The following is a 20184-nucleotide window of genomic DNA, read 5'->3' as shown; positions in this document are numbered from 1 at the left end:
TTGAGGTGCTAGAGTCAGACTGGCTCACTGACTCACAGCCACCTTGCCCGAACCACTAAGGATGGAAACTTGAAGTTTGGAGAGGGTGTGGATCTTATACTGTAGGCATCATTTAAGAAAGAATTGTCTGAAATTCAAGCATCTCGTTGTTAAGGGAATTTTGAAGCTCAAACTGCGGAAACTGGTATTCGGTTTCTCAGTAAGAAAATAAAAATTTCAGCACTTTTGGGAGTTCGACCACAAAGGGAGTTGAAAGTTTTTTTGAAAAGAATAATTACTAAAGAACTACTAAAGGTTTTTTTAAGACCATGTCTATGACAATTGGTAGTTGACTTCTTGGTTAGAAATGAATGAAAAAAAAAAAAAAAGATGTTTCAGTGTTTCTGGAAATTCAGTCCTCGAGGAAGTACAATAGGGAATACAAATTTTTAAGGAAATATTCTGTTATATTAAAAAAATTTAAAGCTAAATTTATGAAAAATGGTATTTCACTTCTCGGGTAGATGTAAAGAAATATTTGTTAGGGGATGAAAGCTGCTATGGAAATATCTCCACAAGAACACAAAAGGCATGATTAACAAAAACTCTGCACTCCAGCTACCAGAATCGCTTTTTGGTCAGAAGTGCATTCGGAAAAGACCATGCTTATATGGCCTTAATTAGTGTGAAAAGATTAGAAGGTGCTGCAATTTGTGAAAAACACAAAAATTCAATTAAATAAAAAAGATCTCTGCAGGCCATACAGTCTACCACACTAACTATATTCGACACTGAGATCAACATGGTATCCACATTAGGAAGATTTTCGCCATTGTGTTTTAACCATGCTGCATGCAAACTGATTTTAGCAGTGTTGTAGCAAACTATGCAGGACAAGCGTACAATGATTCTTTTATCACACCGTATTATACGGTGCTCTCCCAATTATTTGTGTGTGGGTTGTCCTATTTGCGGATTAGAAATGCATAAAAAAAGGAAGAAAAGATGTACAGTATTTTGCTCAAGCAAACAGCAATAAATGGCCCACTGTGTGACAGTAAGTGTCACTACTATTATTTATCAACTGCTGCTTGACAACAGAGTACCATTTACATTGTTATTGGCAAACCAGTTCCATGTAAATAAAAAACAAACTCAGTTTTATGATGTTAATAGGTGTTTAAGTGTCAATGAAGCAAGTTGAAAAAAATATGTAAAAGAGATGATGGAGAAATGAAATAAACATGTTGACATTAAAACAAGAATTGGAATTAATTGAAAGATTTGGAAAGCAGGAAACAGCTGCAAAACTAAGTTCTGATTGCGATATTGGAGTGCAGACTGTTCATGACATTAAAAAGAATAAGAATCAAATACAGGATTTTGTCAGGAAATGCGATTCTAGTTTTGGACAATCTCCATGGCACAGCTGTTGTGTGCAGGGAGCATGTTTAGGTCGTGACCTGTTGTAAGGTTGTGTATGACTGTCTCTTCCGCTGATAAGTTAGTATTGTTAGTAAGTGATCAGGGAAATTTGTCATTACAGACATATGGGTGATGATGTTATCATTACTTCTCAATCACTACTAAATCCAATAGTACCAGAAATTCTGGCTTCACACTTAGAGAAACAGTAAAATATTTTTCTTGAATATACAAATTTCTTGTTTGAATCAGAGGATAGTTTGAGAATTTGTCCAGAGATTTTAGTGAGAGATATTTCACTTGTTCCATTCCTTTGGCAAAATGATTTTGAATGTAGTCTGATTGTTGTACAGGATTAAAGATAAAAACGCACCTGATGCTGAGTTATCGATAGGTTTTTGTGTGTGTGCGGCGGGGAGGGGGGGGGGGGGGGTTGTCAGAGAGAGAGAGAGAGATTCCAGTGATTTTGTTGTTTAGTTTCAATAGAAAATATTTCAGGAAATTATTCTCCATATGTGTCCAATGATCAGTGAGTGCAAGAAGGGGCTATTCCATCAGCAATGATTTTGAGAAAAATAATAAAAACTTTAGAAATTGCTTAATTTTGCAGGTGGCTTAAATTTTTTTGTACATTCAGGTGCTGTATGCCGTTACATATATATTTAGAGGAAATGTTTGAATCTGAGGAAGTTTTACAGTAACTAAAATGAGTTTAAAAATTGCCAAGAAGTCTCCTTTTTGCACTCAACAGGAAGGCTATTTTTTGTATAAGTACACAGTGTAAAAATTACCTATATATAATCTCTTTATACACCGACAGATAAAGTAAAGATATCTAAACAAAATTAGGCTCAGCACAGCAGTCTTCAAATGGGTATTACAAGCAAATTTGAAATCAGTCCGTGTCCTATGCTTCACTTTCTGAATCTTGTGGTGCTGGTTGTTGTCCTTTGTCAGAAAATCGCTCAGCAATGATTTTGAAATAACCCTGCTGTTCTAAAGGTAGTAATTCAATCATTTGAACAACACCATTGGCTTGGGCAGGTTTTTTTGTACTGGGTCAAAGTAGGCACACCTGACATAGCAGGATACCTACCAGGTTTTACAAGTGAGGAATTGTATGTTACTTGGCCACTGCAGTGGGGAGATACTGCTATACATTTTGATATTGCTGGAAACTCAAATATTTTATATGGAGTCATAGTCCATTTATTCCCTTCCACTGCAACAGATTTTTTTTAAAGGAATCAAAATGATTAGCAAATTAAAGAATACTTTTAGGACACATTTGGAACTGCCTGCTTGAAGGAAACATATGGAATACTACAGAAAACCTACTGTTGTGGCCCAAAGTGTACCAAAAATGAACAGTACAATTTCTATTTAGGTCCGTACAAGCACCTGAGAAAACATACAGTTTTCTTACAGTACTGCATGATTTCAGTAAAACTCATTAGCAAAACAAAATCATCATATGAGCCTTTCCTAGCAGTTGCCTCATAATACACATGTATGAAGGCTTTATCATCAGAGAACGTGCGTGTCCCAAAAACGAAAAACCAAAGTTGCTTGTCATTTATGTGGAACTCGAAAGTTCTGCATAAATTAAAAGTAATCATTTCTGCTGTTTCTTTCTCAGGCCCATTAATTAGTTCCTCATCTCTTTTGATACTGTCATAAAATACTGTAAAATGCTTTTGCTCATAACTTGTGAAGTAAGTTCCTTTTACACTTGTATCTGTGAAGCTGTGTGTGTTTCATTGTTGATTTTATGTTTAAGTTGCTCACAGATTGCACATATATCCTCTCTCTCAGATTACCAAATCCTAGTTGAAATGATCTTATAAATCGTCATAGAAACAATGATATTTCACTTTGGGATTAAATACATTTTTATTAATTCCATTGGATTTCATAGCTCAACAAATTACGTACATGTCTGGATCATATTTCAGCATGAATACCGGTAGGCTCCCATAAGTCCGTATTTGATACATCACATGATAGATACTTGTTTTGTTCTTCTGGTTTTCCCGTAAATGAAACTGCTCTATTAAAACAGTGGTGCTCCCTGGAATCTTCCATTGTTGGTAGTGTTTTCCATTATCATCAGATAGCGAACGTCCACCCTCTTGGACAAGTCGACACAGACTTACCAGTCGTCACTTCATAAAACCAACTTTAACTTAAGACAGAATAAAATTATTAATATATTACTGTTCTAGTTAACAATATATTCATTCATTGATTTACCACTCAGCTTATAGTAATAGTTTGCTGACATAGGTCAGTGTTGGAAGCTATTGTCTTTGGTATGTAAGCACTAAGAGGGATCGTAGGTAGGTGTCCTATGCACCCTTACTTTTCATGCGATTAAACTCGCTCAGTAATAAAATCTTTGAATAATCAGATATCTTACTGAAACATTTTGTTTTGCATCTCTAAATAGGAAAACCAGAGTAATTATTATTTGATACTGATCTTTTTAGAGAACATTGCGTCCCTCACTCAGCAGTGTATTTGGTATGTGGGTTTGTGAACGGATAAGGTGGCATGAATTACATGATTATTTTTTTGTTTTTACAACACATCCTTTTATTTTGTTGTAAATGAAACATAAGTATGTTGTAAGATTACAACATTATGGAAAAGTGTCATTTTTTTTTTTTTTTGGAAATATCAATAACTAAACACAAGTATATGGCCCAGTACATTTCTCAGGACTGAACAGCCTATTATTAAACATATTTACCTGCAGTCTGCACCAGTTTGTCTTGCTGAAAAACAATGATTTCAGGTGTGCCGCAGGGGAGTGTCGTAGGACCATTGCTATTCATAATATATATAAATGACATTGTGGATAACATTGGAAGTTCACTTGAGGCTTTTTGCGGATGATGCTGTAGCGTATTGAGAGGTTGTAACAATGGAAAATTGTACTGAAATGCAGGAGGAACGAATTGACGCATGGTGCAGGGAATGGCAATTGAATCTCAATGTAGACAAGTGTAATGTGCTGCGAATACATAGAAAGAAAGATCTTTTATCATTTACCTACAATATAGCAGGTCAGCAACTGGAAGCAGTTAATTCCATAAATTATCTGGGAGTAAGCATTAGGAGTGATTTAAAATGGAATAATCATATAAAATTAATCATCGGTAAATCAGATGCCAGACTGAGATTCATTGGAAGAATCCTAAGGAAATTCAGTCCGAAAACAAAGGAACTAGGTTACAGTGTACTTTTTCGTCTGCTGCTTGAGTACTGCTCACCGGTGTGGGATCCGTACCAGATAGGGTTGATAGAAGAGATAGAGAAGATCCAACGGAGAGCAGCGCGCTTCGTTACAGGATCATTTAGTAATCACGAAAGCGTTATGGAGATGATAGATTAACTCCAGTGGAAGACTCTGCAGGAGAGACGCTCAGTAGCTCGGTACAGGTTTTTGTTGAAGTTTCGAGAACATACCTTCACCGAGGAGTCAAGCAGACTATATCTCCATCCTATGTATATCTCACGAAGAGACCATGAGGATAAAATCAGATAGATTAGAGCCCACACAGAGGCATACTGACAGTCTTTCTTTCCACAAGCAAAATGAGACTGGAATAGAAGGGAGAACCGATAGAGGTACTCGAGGTTCCCTCTGCCACACATGGTCAGGTTTCTTGCAGAGTACGGATGTAGATGTAGAATTTTTCTTCTCCAAATTTCAGGTCTCCTTTTATTTTTCTCTCTCTCTCGACTGAATTCTGAGCTTTGATTGTCACTATCACTTCTAATGTTTGCCATTTTGCCACCACTACAAACAAATATAAGTGAGCGCGGCATTGTTCCTGTCGAATAGTAGAGAGATGTGTGCAAGGAGAAGACTTGTCAAATGACAAGTCCTCTTTTGATTTTATTCAGTTCTTGCAATACATTGCTCTCTCTGTTCACTATTAATTTTTCCAAAATGTCTACTGTAGGCTTTATCTGAATTTTCCATTAATCCAATCACTGTTCAAAAAACTATGAGTTTATTGGAACAAGCAGCATGTTTTGAAGTAGGTGTCCCTTAAATTTTGCTTTCACTTGCTAAGCATTCATTACAAATGAAGAGTAGAGGTATTTCTTTAGTATTTGTAGGGAAAAAGGTAAGTCCATATTGTAAAAACTTTTCAATCTGTGTTCACATTTTTGTATATAAGGGTCAGTATATCCAGTTTTACCTATCTACACTTACCTGTTATAACTGAATGTTCCCAGCACTGCAGGAGCGACAGCTTCAGAGGTTGTCTTAAGTCTTTGACAGATTTAACCACTCATCAGTTGCTAAGATATTTGTGTTATTCTTAGCTCTGAAGCAATGCATGCCTGTAACTTGCGACAGTTTACTTACCCATTTCCGATTTTGTAGAAAAACTGTACTATGTTATGTAAAATTACAAAAATATTTTTAGGAGACTATTATGTGACCACTACAAAAGTTCAAGTAGCCCCGCTCCCAGTTTTGGCACAGTTCTATTGCCTGACTCAATGGACTCAAGTGCTTGCATTGCTACACAATCTATTTGGATCCTTCCACCTAGCACTAGTTCCCGAGAAATCCAGAGATGAGGTCTTTACTCAACTTTCTTATTCTTTTTTGTTTTCCTGCTATTTTTCCTTTTTGTCTTCTTTTTCCCATCTCATTTTCTTCTTTCCTCTTATTTGGAAATTAAAGTTTGTTTCATACCATTTCACATTTTTTCCCTCTCATTGTATCTTTACTCTGTCTTTTTATCGTCTATTGATTGAAACTGGCCCAGTGAATGCCATTGTGCTATTTTTGACCTTCTGCTATCTCCAACATCTTTTCCTTCATCTTTGTCTTTGTCTCCCTTTGCCCTCACAACAGGTAGTTCCTCTCAATCTGTGATCTGAGTCACCTCCTTCCCAACATTTCCAAATCCATCTCTCCTTCCTCCCCAAAGGAGGTACTAACAGTTCTGAAATCTAGGTTTTCGTTCCTTTTGCCTCTGCTTTTACCTGTCTAGCTTGGCAGTGCTGGAATTTGGTGTGCTGAAGATTTGTAGTGGCCATGGACATTATTATTTTATGTAAGGCAGTGCTGATGAAAGCACACTAGTTCACTGCGCATGCAGAATATGAAATCAGGTTGTTCTGAGATTGATTTCAGTTATCAGAGACAAGGGGTGATACCAGTGTCTTAATGATATGTATTTGTATAACGTTTATAGTCTTTGTTTAAGGAGGTTAATCTTTCTTATGTATTGTTTCCACTATTGTGAATTGAAAGAGTTCCTGTTTTTTACTAAATCAAATATTGCATTTACATTTTAGGATGTCATTTGTAAAAGGATGGGGTGCAGAGTATCACCGTCAAGATGTCACAAGCACACCATGTTGGGTTGAAATTCATCTGAATGGTCCTCTGCATTGGTTAGATAAAGTGCTTACACAAATGGGTTCACCACTGAATGCCATTTCATCAGTTTCTTGAGGAACATGACAAGTTGTATTTTAGTTTTTAAGACTTTGGGTTTGTAGAATACGGACACAAGAAGTGTTGATGTGTACAGTCTTCAACATGTCATTATAGTCATTGTGTTGAAGAAAGTGTGTAATGTTAGACGTGTCTGCGCAAAAGTTTTAGCTGTGAATATGGTAGAACTTCTCTGATGTTTAACAACATTGAGTAGTACATACACATTTTAGCATATATTTCAGAAACAGCATGTTTATCGTCAGCTTTTACTGTTCCTTTATTGTTTTCAAATGACTGAAAATTTTTATTTAAGTTTGTCAGAATGCAGTTGTGTCTTAGATAGTTGCTGCTAGAGCAGAACTTCCTCATGACAATTGATGCTAATGGTTTACAAGATGACCATTAGATTGAATGTGGCCCATAGCTGTAAAATAAATTTTAATGTTCCATCCACCGTTAAAACATAGTTGACATCTGTTTAAGAGATTTGGCATGTCTGTCCATAACTGATATATGTACAAACTGACTTAGTATGGGAGGACCGACAGATATTTAATGGTATTTGTGATAACAAAGTGACAAATAGGTAGGGTATGAATCAATTGTAGATTTATGTGTTGTTTTTAGTGAAGATTGTTTGTGTCTGTTTGGTGCAAATGAGTCTGTCCTTTATCACCCAGCATGCGCAATGTATGTTTTTCTCTGTTAAAATATAAATATTTTTAGTTTATAATTTTAGTAAACTCAGTTTATTGATCTCTGCAGAAGTGATGCAAAATGACATATTACATTGAACTCTTTGACACTGTGATGTGTTTCTCATGTTTAGTGAGTGAAATCATTATCATCACTGTGATCATCATAGTCATCATCATTATTACTACATAGTTATCGAAATTCATTGTGTATTGAAATTGTATACCTTGCACATTTATTCACATTTTAGAATGTGTGAAAGTAAGAATTTTCATATTTGTACATAACTTTCATATGATTCACATGATAAAACATTTGATTTATGTTGTTCAGACTTACAATATGCCAGTTTATGATATTGTTTGTTCTTGAAATTGTTCCTAAGGTCACAAGATATATTTCTGTTGCTTGTTTTATGCTTGTGAACAGTGTGGCAATGAGATAATTTGTGCTGATGCTTTGGTAACTTACATACCCGTAAGTAGATTTTTAAAATTTTGTCATTTTGTAAATAATATTCATTCAAATATTGTATGATTATTTTTGTTAATTTTTTAATGGATGATTATGTTTACAATAGTTCAGTAGTGAATATCTTTTGAACTTTGAAGTGAATGGTACAGGTACATGACCAAAATTATCTATTACTATATAAAAAGTGAATGGACAATCAGCAAATTGTTTTGTTGTGCCTTGAAATTGTATTGTTGAGATTGCAGTTATTACTGTCAAAAAGTTTTATGTGTATTTTGTTTTATGCAGTGAATGAAATTGGACATCATCTAATATGACGACGAGAGCAATCTTGAAGGAAAACAAAATGAATACTTATTAACAGTAACTGAAGTGTATAGCCTTTATCCAATGATATTTACAATCTTCAACAGATGACAGTATTAGATAATTTTGTGTCTACTAATTGTTTGGTACCTGTTTGATATGAAATATATATGAAATATTTATTGTTTATATTTTTGAATCACTCTTTATTGTTGCTTCATTCAGTTGTAGCTATATACTACATTACTGCAGTGTTATTAAATACGTATTTTCAGAAGATAATACACAGTTAAGCATTTTGTGTACAGATAGAACATGCCTGCCTTACAATTACAGTAATATTGACATTGTTTTCTGCATTGAAGATAACACAGAAGTGTAAAATAGTACTGACACTGTGCCTGCTGTATACACATTTAAATCAAGAAAGTTTGTAAAACTATGATGACTGACTTGAGAGACGGTTGTTTGATGTACTTTTATGAAGATGAAGATGACAGAGTTTAATTCTATCGCAGGTCATACAAGCTGTCCATTGAAGTTATTTCCTTTGTGTTCTTTTTGAAAATTATTACCACAATATGCTTAAAAATATTATTCAATATTAGTGCTTGTTTCTGTTCTGGCATTACAAATAGATTACAAAGTTCTGGTTTTATGCTATTGGCACAGCAGAATTAAACAATAACTGTTTACTGTTAAACAGTGTTACTGAATTGAACTGCTCAGGAATTCCTATTTAACAATGTTGGGGCTGTCACTTGACCAAAACAAATACAGATCTTCATTGAGAGAATGTTATGCATATGAGTTATGAACTGATATGAGTCAGTATTTGATTAACTGTGAAATTATTATTTTAACAGCTGTATTTGGATATAATTTTTTGTGATGATGCCTGCACATTAAAAGTAATGTATCTGTGATCAGGACTGTCCAATAATTAAAACTTCTGTGCTGCTTTCAGGAATATATTATGGGTAGTTTGTGTAAAAATAGCTCTATGACAGATATAGTGTTATATATTTTGCGATATTTACAGTGTGTGTTCTAAATCTTGAATCAAGATTGTTCATTTTAGAGTACACATTCCTTTTCAGATCTGTTTCACATATAATCATTTTCGGATTTGCTAATGCGTACTTGGTACCTGATTGTAATGCATTAAGTGTGATCCATTATGCTTATTATTTGATAAATGTCCTCCAATAAGACCAATGCAGCATTGGGAAACTTGTTTAATTCACCATAAAGAATAATATATGTAAGTTTGCATGTTTTGTTCACTGTTAAAATGATACGCCACATTTTGCCTATGTATGCCAGCAGTCAATTTTGTGCATTTCAGCTTGCAGTTAGCAAAGGCTGTCAAATAAAATGTTTCTATATATGTAATACAGCTAGGATACAAATCCCTCTTTCATAAGATAAAGTGCTGTTTTGGAACACTAGGAAGTCAAATTCAGGAAATGCTAATCATCTTATTGTGTGCTAATACTGTAAACATATGTGAAACAAAGAAGGTTCTCATGTAACTGGATCTGATATTAGGAGTGTCGTACTCATATTGGCAATTTCCATTATTATCCAAGCATTAACATAAAAAAAAGAGTTCTCATATTTGTGGAATTAGTCATGTACTAGCTCTTGGTATGAAAAAAATTGCTATAATGTCAACACACAAGTATCAAGGACTTTGGAATAATGTGAGCTTGTTGATTTGTGCTGGCTTTGGAGGCTCAGAACACTTATGAGCTATGTACAAGAAGTGCCCTGTCCTCATTGGCATGTAATGTTTAGAAGGAATTTTGTGATTTGTACTCATCACGTACACAAATGGGAACTGCTACACAAAGGGCATCATACACAAATAAGTTTCTTAGTAACATCTTGTAAAAATTTTCTTCAACCTTAATCATAAATTGATCACTGATGCAGTCAAATATTTGGATTATCCTCACCACCCTCCTTTTTGTCTCCCCCCCCCCCCCTTTTCCTTTTTAAACAGAGCTACTGCTGAAGAAATTAATTTTAAAAGTTACCTTTACTATCTTCTCCCTGTCAAAATAGTGTTTATATTTCTTTGCACAAGAAACCAACATCACCAAATAATGCTCTTGGCTCCAGGTGTTTAGAAACCACACTGTAAATTTATATGCAGACTTAATATTCTTGTAATAAACTCACAAAGATATAATCCTGATTTTTGTACAAATGCAAGTGCCTGAAATGAAATTGCATAATAATTTCAGTGTTCAAACTGCAATTTTTTTATACAGTGAAAAAGAATGTGACACATATTTTGGGATGCTTTTCAAGTGCTTTACTACACTTTTCTGGATGTATGCTTATACGTAAAACTCTTAGCATAATAAAATGTTATGCCTACATGTATACCAAGAGAAGCAAATAATTGGATATTGTTTAGTTGGTGCCTTTTGTTGAAATAATTTATACTGTCTGAATGGTCTTAGATAATAACATTTATGAGATTTTATGTGATGAAGAATGTGGTATTTGAATGGATAACATATGGAATGGATTTCATGTTTTAGATGTCACTCAGTTTTGAAATAAGGAAACAAATTTATTTAAAATTCACAGGCGACATTCCACTTCTGGTGTGTGTTATCTCATTTAGATTAATATAAATAAAGTGTGAATGATTATATACATTTCTTCAGCATTTCATTCTTGGTTTCCTACCATACTTATAGACAAATGCAGTAATAACAGTGTAGATACAGCATTTCTGTAGTGTTGTTGACGGAGTGTAATAACCACACTGAACATAAAGTTAGTCAACCCAACAAGACATCACATTGATACCATTTAACACCGCATATAGCTTTGATGATGGCTTCAGTTCATCGAGGAAGAGAGTTCACAATTTTATTCAGATACATCGTATCCAGCTGGTGCTACTACTCATTAATGATTAGGTCTCATACAAGCACCTTTTATGTGGGATTATCTTTAGATGACATAGCCGCACGGTGTAGCTATGCAGTCTGAGGCGCCTTGCTACAGTTTGTGCAACTCCCTCCGTTGGAAGTATGAGTCCTCCCTGGTGTGTGTGTGTGTGTGGTGTGTGTGTGTGTGTGTGTGTGTGTGTGTGTGTGTTTGTGTGTGTCCTTAGTGTAAGTTAGATTAAGTAGTTTCTAAACTAGGGATCATTGACCTCAGCAGTTTGGTTCCATAGGAACTTACCACAAATTTCCAAATTTGTGTTGCAGTGTGATATGATGTCCGAGACTTATTTAAACCATGAACATATGCATGCAAACTTCTGAATATATATCTGGAAATATCCACATGATACTTAAGATGTGGAAGAATGACCAACACTTAGTCACTGCATATTATTGAATAAAAATCCTGGTTCATGTTCACAGTATCCTGAATGCACCCATGTCATGGTGCTCATTGGGCCATTGGGGCACTTGATGCCTTGCGTTAGTTAAAAAGAGCAAAAAATTGCAGCTTTCTGGGTCACACTACTCATCCAGTGTCAGCTGCTGTCCAGTTTCAGTGTTTGGCTCACCAGAGATATGCATTTTTGCACACAGCAATCATTTGCAAGGTATGTGCCTCCAAATGTCCGATAGTCATGTTTGAAACTAATTGTGATTGACAAGGAGGTACACTTACCTGCTGTCCCTGTCAGTTAAGACGTTTTTGTGACCACTGTTCTTACACCACAAACCTGGGTTGTCTCATAAGTTTGTTCACTTTTACAGGCAGTCACAAAGAACACCTGGGAACGTACTACGAGGGTGGTTTGAAAAGTTCTCGGAACAGAATAGAAAAAAAGTACTCACATCACTGAAACTTTCTTATTTTTCAATGTAGTCTCCTTGTAGTTTAATGCACTTGGTCCAACGATGTTCCAGTGCCTTGATTCCAACTCAAAAATGAGTTCCCTCCAGGCCTGCAAAATAGTTGTCAACTCCGGCTATCAATTCCTCTTTTATAGTGAATCTTCGTCCACCAAGAAAAATTTTCAGTTTTGGGAAGAGATGGAAGTCTGACGGAGCCATTATCAGGTGAATAAGGTGGGTGTGGCAACAACTCGTACCTTAGTTTGTGTAATTTTGCCATGGCAATGGCACATGTGTGTGGGTGTACATTGTCTTGATGGAAGATGACTTTCTTCCTTGCTAAACCTGGCCTTTTCTCGCATACCTTTTGTTGCAGTTTGTCCAGGAGGTTAGCATAGTATTCTCCAGTAACTGTTGGTCCAGTGGGGAGATAATCTACAAACAGAATGCCCTTCGCTTTCCAGAACACTGGTGCCATGACCTTTCCTGCCGAAGGAATTGTCTTTGCGTTCTTTGGTGGTGGAGAATCAGGTACGGGGTATAGTAGTGCACACAAGTTTCATCTGTGGTCACTAACCGGTGCAAAAAATCTTGTTTATTTCTCCTAAAACTGGCCAAACATTGTTCCAATACGTCCATTCTCATGCGTTTTTGATGCAGTGTCAAGAGTCTATCATGCAGATAATTTTTTCATTTCTAATTCTTCAGTTAAAATGTGATATACCCTTTCAGATGACATCTGGCAAGCATGAACAATTTCTTGCACTTTCAATAGGCAATCCTCCGTGACCATTTTGTGCACTTTTGCAATGATTTCTGGAGTAGTGACACATCTTGCTCTCCAGACCAAATTTAAAATTCATTTTTCCACTTGGCACCAGTTGAATATGAAGGAGCAGAGCCCCCAATGTACTCTGGAAATCAGCATGAATGTCCTTTGCTTTAATACCTTTCTTTACGAAGTACTTAATCACTACTTGAATCTTAATTTTTTCCATCTTCGCAAATCACTACGTGAGAACAACAACATAGCCACGTCACCGCCACAGCTCTCTACCAAGAGCACTGATGTGGCAAGTGTTTACAGGCAACATTCCAATGAATATCACGTGAACAACTCGTTGCGCTAGCGCTGACCTCTCCTGGTGATTCCGAGAACTTTTCAAACCGCCCTCTTACCTTGCAGCACAGCTACGGCATAGCAGTTGCTGGCCTGTGTGCTTAACGCTTCACACAGAGGGGTCTCAAACAATGTAACTAAATAAGGTGGATTGGTTTTGTAAACAAACTATTTATTTCCTGCAGTATACATCATACTTGTCGACAATATATTGCCACTCCTCAAGAGGCTTATAAGTGCCATTCTTCCAAAATGTGGGGGTTTTTGTTTGAGGTTCAGTCTGCAGTCTTTCAAGGAGTTGAGGTGTTTGCATTTCAGGAAATTCTGCAGGTAACAGAATAGATGAAAGTCGGAATGGGCAATGTCTGGCAAATACAATAGTTGGGGTAACATGTCCCACTCGAAAGAACACAGCTTTTGATGGATCACCATAGAGATATGTCATTGTGGTGTAAAATGACATTATGTCCCAAATTTGTTCTTTTTCATCAGTGGCTGCCTTCAAATGATTCAATTGTGAACAGTATTTCTCGAAAGTGACAATCTCATTCAGACAAAGTTGATAATGCAGATTGCCTTTGCAATTCCACTAGATGTGTAGCAGAACCTTTCTCGGATGCAGCCCTGGTTTAGCAGCCGATAGTGATAGCTGCCCTGTCGTGCACCACAATTTACTCTTCTGGGCACTGTTGTATACGATCCACTTCTCAACTCCAGTTAACAGCCATTCCAAAAAAGGAGCATTCTGATCATGTCTCAATAAGGTGTCACAGAGGCACACGAAGCGAATCAAATTCACTTCACTCAGTTTGTTAGGGGCCCATACATCCCTAATATTTACATAACCCAGCTTTTTCTAGTTCCTGGCAAGAGTAGCACAAGCAACATTGAGCTCCAATGCCAACACCTGCGTTGTTAATCCTTGATTTGTGTACTATCATATCATTAAGTCATTCAGTATTTATAATCATTGGCTGTTAGGATGAAATTCCCATCTCGAAATAGACTACATCACTTTTGACATGCTTGAGCCATTACTGCATCATCCCAGTATACAGTACAAGTCTTCTGTTGGTATTGTGAGGTTGTTTTTCCCTTCGATAGTAATACAGCATAAGTTGCCAGAAATGTTCCTTCTTGCTTTCCATAGCTTGTAAACACATGTTCACACTCTTCCATCCAATGACACACACACACACACACACACACACACACACACACACACACACATCCATCCAATGGTGTGTCACATTGGCGACCTCTATGTCGTAGAGGTGTCTGGCAACTGTGTTACCTTGGAGGGGGGGGGGGGGGGGGGCATGGCAGCTGCAGGGTTTGCAGATGCTATAGGCAACTATTTCCATGGCATGTGCAGGGTTTGCAAGCACCATAGATGAAATGCGCGAAAAAATGAACGATATAATGAGACGACCCAATACATAGCTACGGGTGGTACACTATTCGTTGTAGACACACTGTACAGTGTGCATTGATACATCAACCAATTGGGCAAATCATTCATAGTATGGCCATGGACATGTCCAAATACAATCACTTTTTTCTGCCATTTCCTCGTAACGCATCTTCCTGCACTGATTCCATACAACCAACTGTCACATACACACCATTTCACTGCCGTGACTTAAATTAACAGTTGAGAGTCACATGGCCACTTAGTATCAGTTCTATGCCATCTACAATGCTCCAAAGCAACCATTGTGTTCTTTTAAGGGACTGCCAAATATACTATTCAGTCAGTTTAAATTAGAGAGAAATACATATGTATGGGCCACTGACCGAGGGTAGTAAAGAGCAATAACTCAAAATACTGTGATGTGGATGAACAGGAACCCCCCCCCCCCCACACACACACACAGCACACAGCAAAGAAACAGTGAGTCCAAAACAATTGTACCTAACTTGCTGAAGAGCATCAAACTACGTTAGAGAACACCGTAGACATGCCAGAACAATTTTTGCAGCTAACTATGAGGCAGTTTCAGAAAGTAAGTGTACTAGATTATTATTTTTTTAAAAAATAAAGTGTATTAGGAAATAAATACAGGATATTGTTGATACACTTGGTGACTATTTTTCCATGTTCAGTGCTTTTGGTGAGCTGTGGCACAAGTTTTGTTTATGCCCTCCTTAAAGAACTCTCCCCACAGCTTCTTCCCCTACTTCAGAACCTGTTTATGCACCTGCTTGTCAGTTGAAAATTCAGTTCCATGCATGTGTGCCTTCAGGGAGCTGAAAAGATCTAAAGGTGCCACGTCAGGTGAATATGGCTGGTGGTTCAAAACAACCCTTCCAGGTGAGTCCAAGAGTGCCTTGGTGACTACAGCTCTGTGAGGACAGGTGTTGTTATGCAACAAATACACTTCTCTCGTCACCATTCCCCTCCTTTCGTTTTAAATGCTGCTTTTGAGTTTTTCAGGGTCTCACAATATCGTTGAACATTGATGGTTTCCCCCTGAGGCAGAAATTCGACCAAAATGATGAATTTTTAGTCCCTGGGGCAATAATTTCTTTGATCAAAACTGTAATTTTGAATTTTTTGGCAGATGGGGTATTTGTGTGCTACCACTGTGATGACCGTCTTTTTGTGTCAGGTGTGTGTCATGAACCACCCACTTTCATCTCCAGTCACAGTAGAGGTCAGAAAATCCTCACCTTCCAATTCAAGTTGCTCAAGAAACTTGTGGGTGTTATTTAACTGATTTTTCTTGAGCTGTTCTGTCAGCTGTTTTGGGACCCATCATCCACACAGTTTCTGAGTTTCCAATATCCCAGCATTTCTATGAGTGTCTCATAAAAGAGAGTTATGGGAACATTGTAGAAATGTCATCCACTGTCAATCGACTGTCTTCACAACCAGTTTCCGCAATTTTTGCTCCAACTCACCAGCCAAAATGGAAAATCTTCCACTCCTCTGTTCACATATGTTTTCCCTCCACTAAACTTCCTAGATCACTTAAACATACTCGTGTTCATAATGCCTTTGCTGTAAACCATTGTGTTCGCTAATAAATTTTGGCAGTTGTTAGACCTTCCACGAATAGTTTGGTTGATTCAGGGGGAGGGGACCAAACAGCAAGGTCATTGGCCACATTGGATTAGGGAAGGAGGTAAGCTGTGCCCTTTCAAAAGAACTATCCCACCATTTGCCTGAAGCGATTTAGGGAAATCACAGGAACGTAAATCAGGAGGGTCAGACGCGGGTCCCACAAGTAGGAAGCAGATCACAGCACGTGGATCACACTTGGCAGATTTCTTATCAGCATCTTTCACGTAACTGGACACTATGTGAGTTTACGTACTGCTGTGTTCCTGCAGTGCTCGCTCTGGTCAGTCTGTGATGATCACAATACACTTGCTTTCTGAACATGCCTTGTATTCATGTTATGTATCTATGGATGGCTGAAGCATTCTGCTGAAGTGTTGGCCAATACGTAGGAAGTGTTAGTGCCAATGGTGTGATGAAGGTTCACATGCTTCCCATGAGCCTGAATGCCAGCAACATTCAGATTCATTCCTGAATTGGCATGTAAGGAGCCTATGCTGATCACACAATGACAATTCCGATGTTGCACACAGAATGTAAAACCAGGACTATTAGGTGCCAATTGCTACCTGATTCCTGTATGTCTCGACGTTGGCCATTTTTGTCTGACATTTTTCTGCTCTATGATCTTAGGAATCAAATGGTGCAGATACTTTTGTGTTTTTTAATAGTGCGTGCTATTCATTCTGATCATATTGTGATGTTCTTGGTTCCTGAGTACTTTGAGGGAAAGTTTGCATTTAATTTCAAGCAGGTTTCTGTGCAGTCAAATGTAAATGTACCTAAATAGTGTAAAATGTGTACACTACTATCATTTATCATGTTCCGTAGATCCCATCAAGTAGGAGGAGAACCTTCAGGGCTGTGGAGCAAGTCGAGGTATACACTGACAAAAGACAAGTACATCAAAGAAACTTAATCCATATGTGTCATTAACAATAAGCTATCTCTGTACTGTGTATTTGTATTTGTGCATCTGCATAACCTATTAAATTAAAAGGAAATCTACTAGTCTGAAGAAGCCTCTTGCTTGTATGTAAGGTTAAAAAGCTACTATTTCTCATCCATTTATAGCTAAATGTATGCTTCACTAAACTGATATTTTTCAAAGTGTGACAAGTACCTGTATACAATACTGTGCTACTTGGCAAGCACTAACAGGTATTTTCAGTACTTGTTTATTTAGGAAATCATATAACAAATAGCAGTGGTAAATGGCCAATGGGATTTATGTTTTTAATTTTATTTTGAATTAGTGGAAATTTGCAATCTTATTCTTTGTTATATAGGAGTTCATTGAATACTTTTGAGGGTACCTCCAATCTAAAATACTAACACGAATTCTTTACAGACGAATGGAAAAACTAGTAGAAGCCGACGTCGGGGAAGATCAGTTTGGATTCTGTAGAAATACTGGAACACGTGAGGCAATACTGACCTTACGACTTATCTTAGAAGAAAGATTAAGGAAAGGCAAACCTACGTTTCTAGCATTTGTAGACTTAGAGAAAGCTTTTGACAATGTTGACTGGAATACTCTCTTTCAAATTCTAAAGGTGGCAGGGGTAAAATACAGGGAGCGAAAGGCTATTTACAATTTGTACAGAAACCAGATGGCAGTTATAAGAGTCGAGGGACATGAAAGGGAAGCAGTGGTTGGGAAGGGAGTAAGACAGGGTTGTAGCCTCTCCCCGGTGTTATTCAATCTGTATATTGAGCAAGCAGTAAAGGAAACAAAAGAAAAATTCGGAGTAGGTATTAAAATCCATGGAGAAGAAATAAAAACTTTGAGGTTCGCCGATGGCATTGTAATTCTGTCAGAGACAGCAAAGGACTTGGAAGAGCAGTTGAACGGAATGGATGGTGTCTTGAAGGGAGGATATAAGATGAACATCAACAAAAGCAAAACGAGGATAATGGAATGTAGTCGAATTAAGTCGGGTGATGTTGAGGGAATTGGATTAGGAAATGAGACACTTAAAGTAGTAAAGAAGTTTTGCTATTTGGGGAGCAAAATAACTGATGATGGTCGAAGTAGAGAGGATATAAAATGTAGACTGGCAATGGCAAGGAAAGCGTTTCTGAAGAAGAGAAATTTGTTAACATCGAGTATAGATTTAAGTGTCAGGAAGTCATTTCTGAAAGTATTTGTATGGAGTGTAGCCATGTATGGAAGTGAAACATGGACGGTAAATAGTTTGGACAAGAAGAGAATAGGAGCTTTCGAAATGTGGTGCTACAGAAGAATGCTGAAGATTAGATGGGTAGATCACATAACTAATGAGGAGGTACTGAATAGGATTGGGGAGAAGAGGAGTTTGTGGCACAACTTGACGAGAATAAGAGACCGGTTGGTAGGACATGTTCTGAGGCATCAAGGGATCACCAATTTAGTATTGGAGGGCAGCGTGGAGGGTAAAAATCGTAGGGGGAGACCAAGAGATGAATACACTAAGCAGATTCAGAAGGATGTAGGTTGCAGTAGGTACTGGGAGATGAAGAAGCTTGCACAGGATAGAGTAGCATGGAGAGCTGCATCAAACCAGTCTCAGGACTGAAGACAACAACAACAACAACTCCAATCTGAATTTCAGTTGCTGATAGCAGTTGATCAAGGCAATCAGGTATGTGTGTAATTTATTTCCAAAAAATCATTTTACTTATTTCCAATCTGCCTTTTCTGAATGGCAGTAAGGTCGTAGGTGGCATCAAACAAAATTTGTGACTTGACAGGATTTCTTGGTAACTAGGATATAACATGTTATCTTAGACAGTATAGCATTGACAAATGTAGGAATAACTTACAGCATGTCCCAGAGAAGTGTGTTAAGCAAACGATGTTAATAGTAACATCAGACTTTTTTCAGGTAGTGGAATTATTTAAATGAGAAACCATCTGAAGAAACGCTGGAATATCAGTGACTATTGGAATCAGTCAACTCTCACACCACCTGTGTGCTACCTTATGAAATGGAATGCTCTCATAGGCTCGGTTGGCAGAGTTCGACTCAGCAGGATACTGGGAACAAGCAATTAGTCTACATAGGAAACTGCTTGTGAAGCATTTGTGTCCCAGTGTAGACTATTGCTCAAGTGTGTGTGTGTGTGGGAGGATGGGGAGCATACTTAACAGAACTAATAAAGGATACTGAACATGTACAAAGAAGGGTAGCACAAAAAGTAACTAAGATATCCATCATCTTTTAGGTGTGCACCTTGGATATTATTAATTCTTGTTCTGATATTTCAGTTGACAAACTTACAGCCATTCTTGCAAGTGTCTCACCCCTGGGAGAAAATCTGACCTGTGTTACGCTTGAAGGACACACCAAGTATCCCGCAATAACCTACTTACAAAGCTTCAAGAACCAGTATTAAGTAAGGAATATACTGTAGTCCCTTGTGTATTACTCCCTTATGTGCAATGAAGACAAGATTGAACTAATTACAGAGCATGTAGAGGCATTTAAGCAGTCGTTCTTCTCAGGTTCAATACATGAATGCAATAGGAACACACAAGACACACTAATATGTGGCATAATGGGAGGTATGTTTCATTATGCTCTTTACAGTGGTTTTACAGAATTAGATTACCAAAATCAGACACTCAGTACTAAACTTTGAGTGTAAATTCAATCAAGAAAACAGGTAAATTATGTGACAGTATTGTTGGCCAGTGCTTAATTCAGGAGGCAAAATGAGTAGTAACTGATAGATACATATAAAATTAAAAGTGTGGGACTTCCTAGATTTCAGAACTAATAGCTCCTTCCTGGGGAGTAAAGAGGGTTAGGTTGGTGAAGGGTAAAAGGACGGGCAATCTACC

At 37.3% G+C, this 20184-nt stretch overlaps 1 protein-coding gene across 3 annotated transcripts in view; it reads left to right on the top strand.

Annotated features, from left to right (window-relative positions):
• Positions 1–20184, top strand: part of LOC126194917 (protein mothers against dpp) — a 232239-nt gene that overhangs the window by 156068 nt on the left and 55987 nt on the right. For 2 of the 3 annotated variants that reach the window (XM_049933290.1, XM_049933291.1), the window contains one exon: positions 6733–11008. The exons of the other annotated variant lie outside the window; for it this stretch is intronic. In XM_049933290.1, the coding sequence (XP_049789247.1) occupies positions 6733–6892 (160 nt within the window). In that variant the 3' untranslated portion in view covers positions 6893–11008. Of the gene's footprint in view, positions 1–6732; positions 11009–20184 lie in introns of those variants that run through there. 3 annotated transcript variants of the gene reach the window in all.

This window comes from Schistocerca nitens, chromosome 7, assembly GCF_023898315.1.
Source record: "Schistocerca nitens isolate TAMUIC-IGC-003100 chromosome 7, iqSchNite1.1, whole genome shotgun sequence".
Taxonomy (NCBI): Eukaryota; Metazoa; Arthropoda; class Insecta; order Orthoptera; family Acrididae; genus Schistocerca; species Schistocerca nitens.
This window is presented reverse-complemented; position numbering and strand designations above follow the sequence as displayed.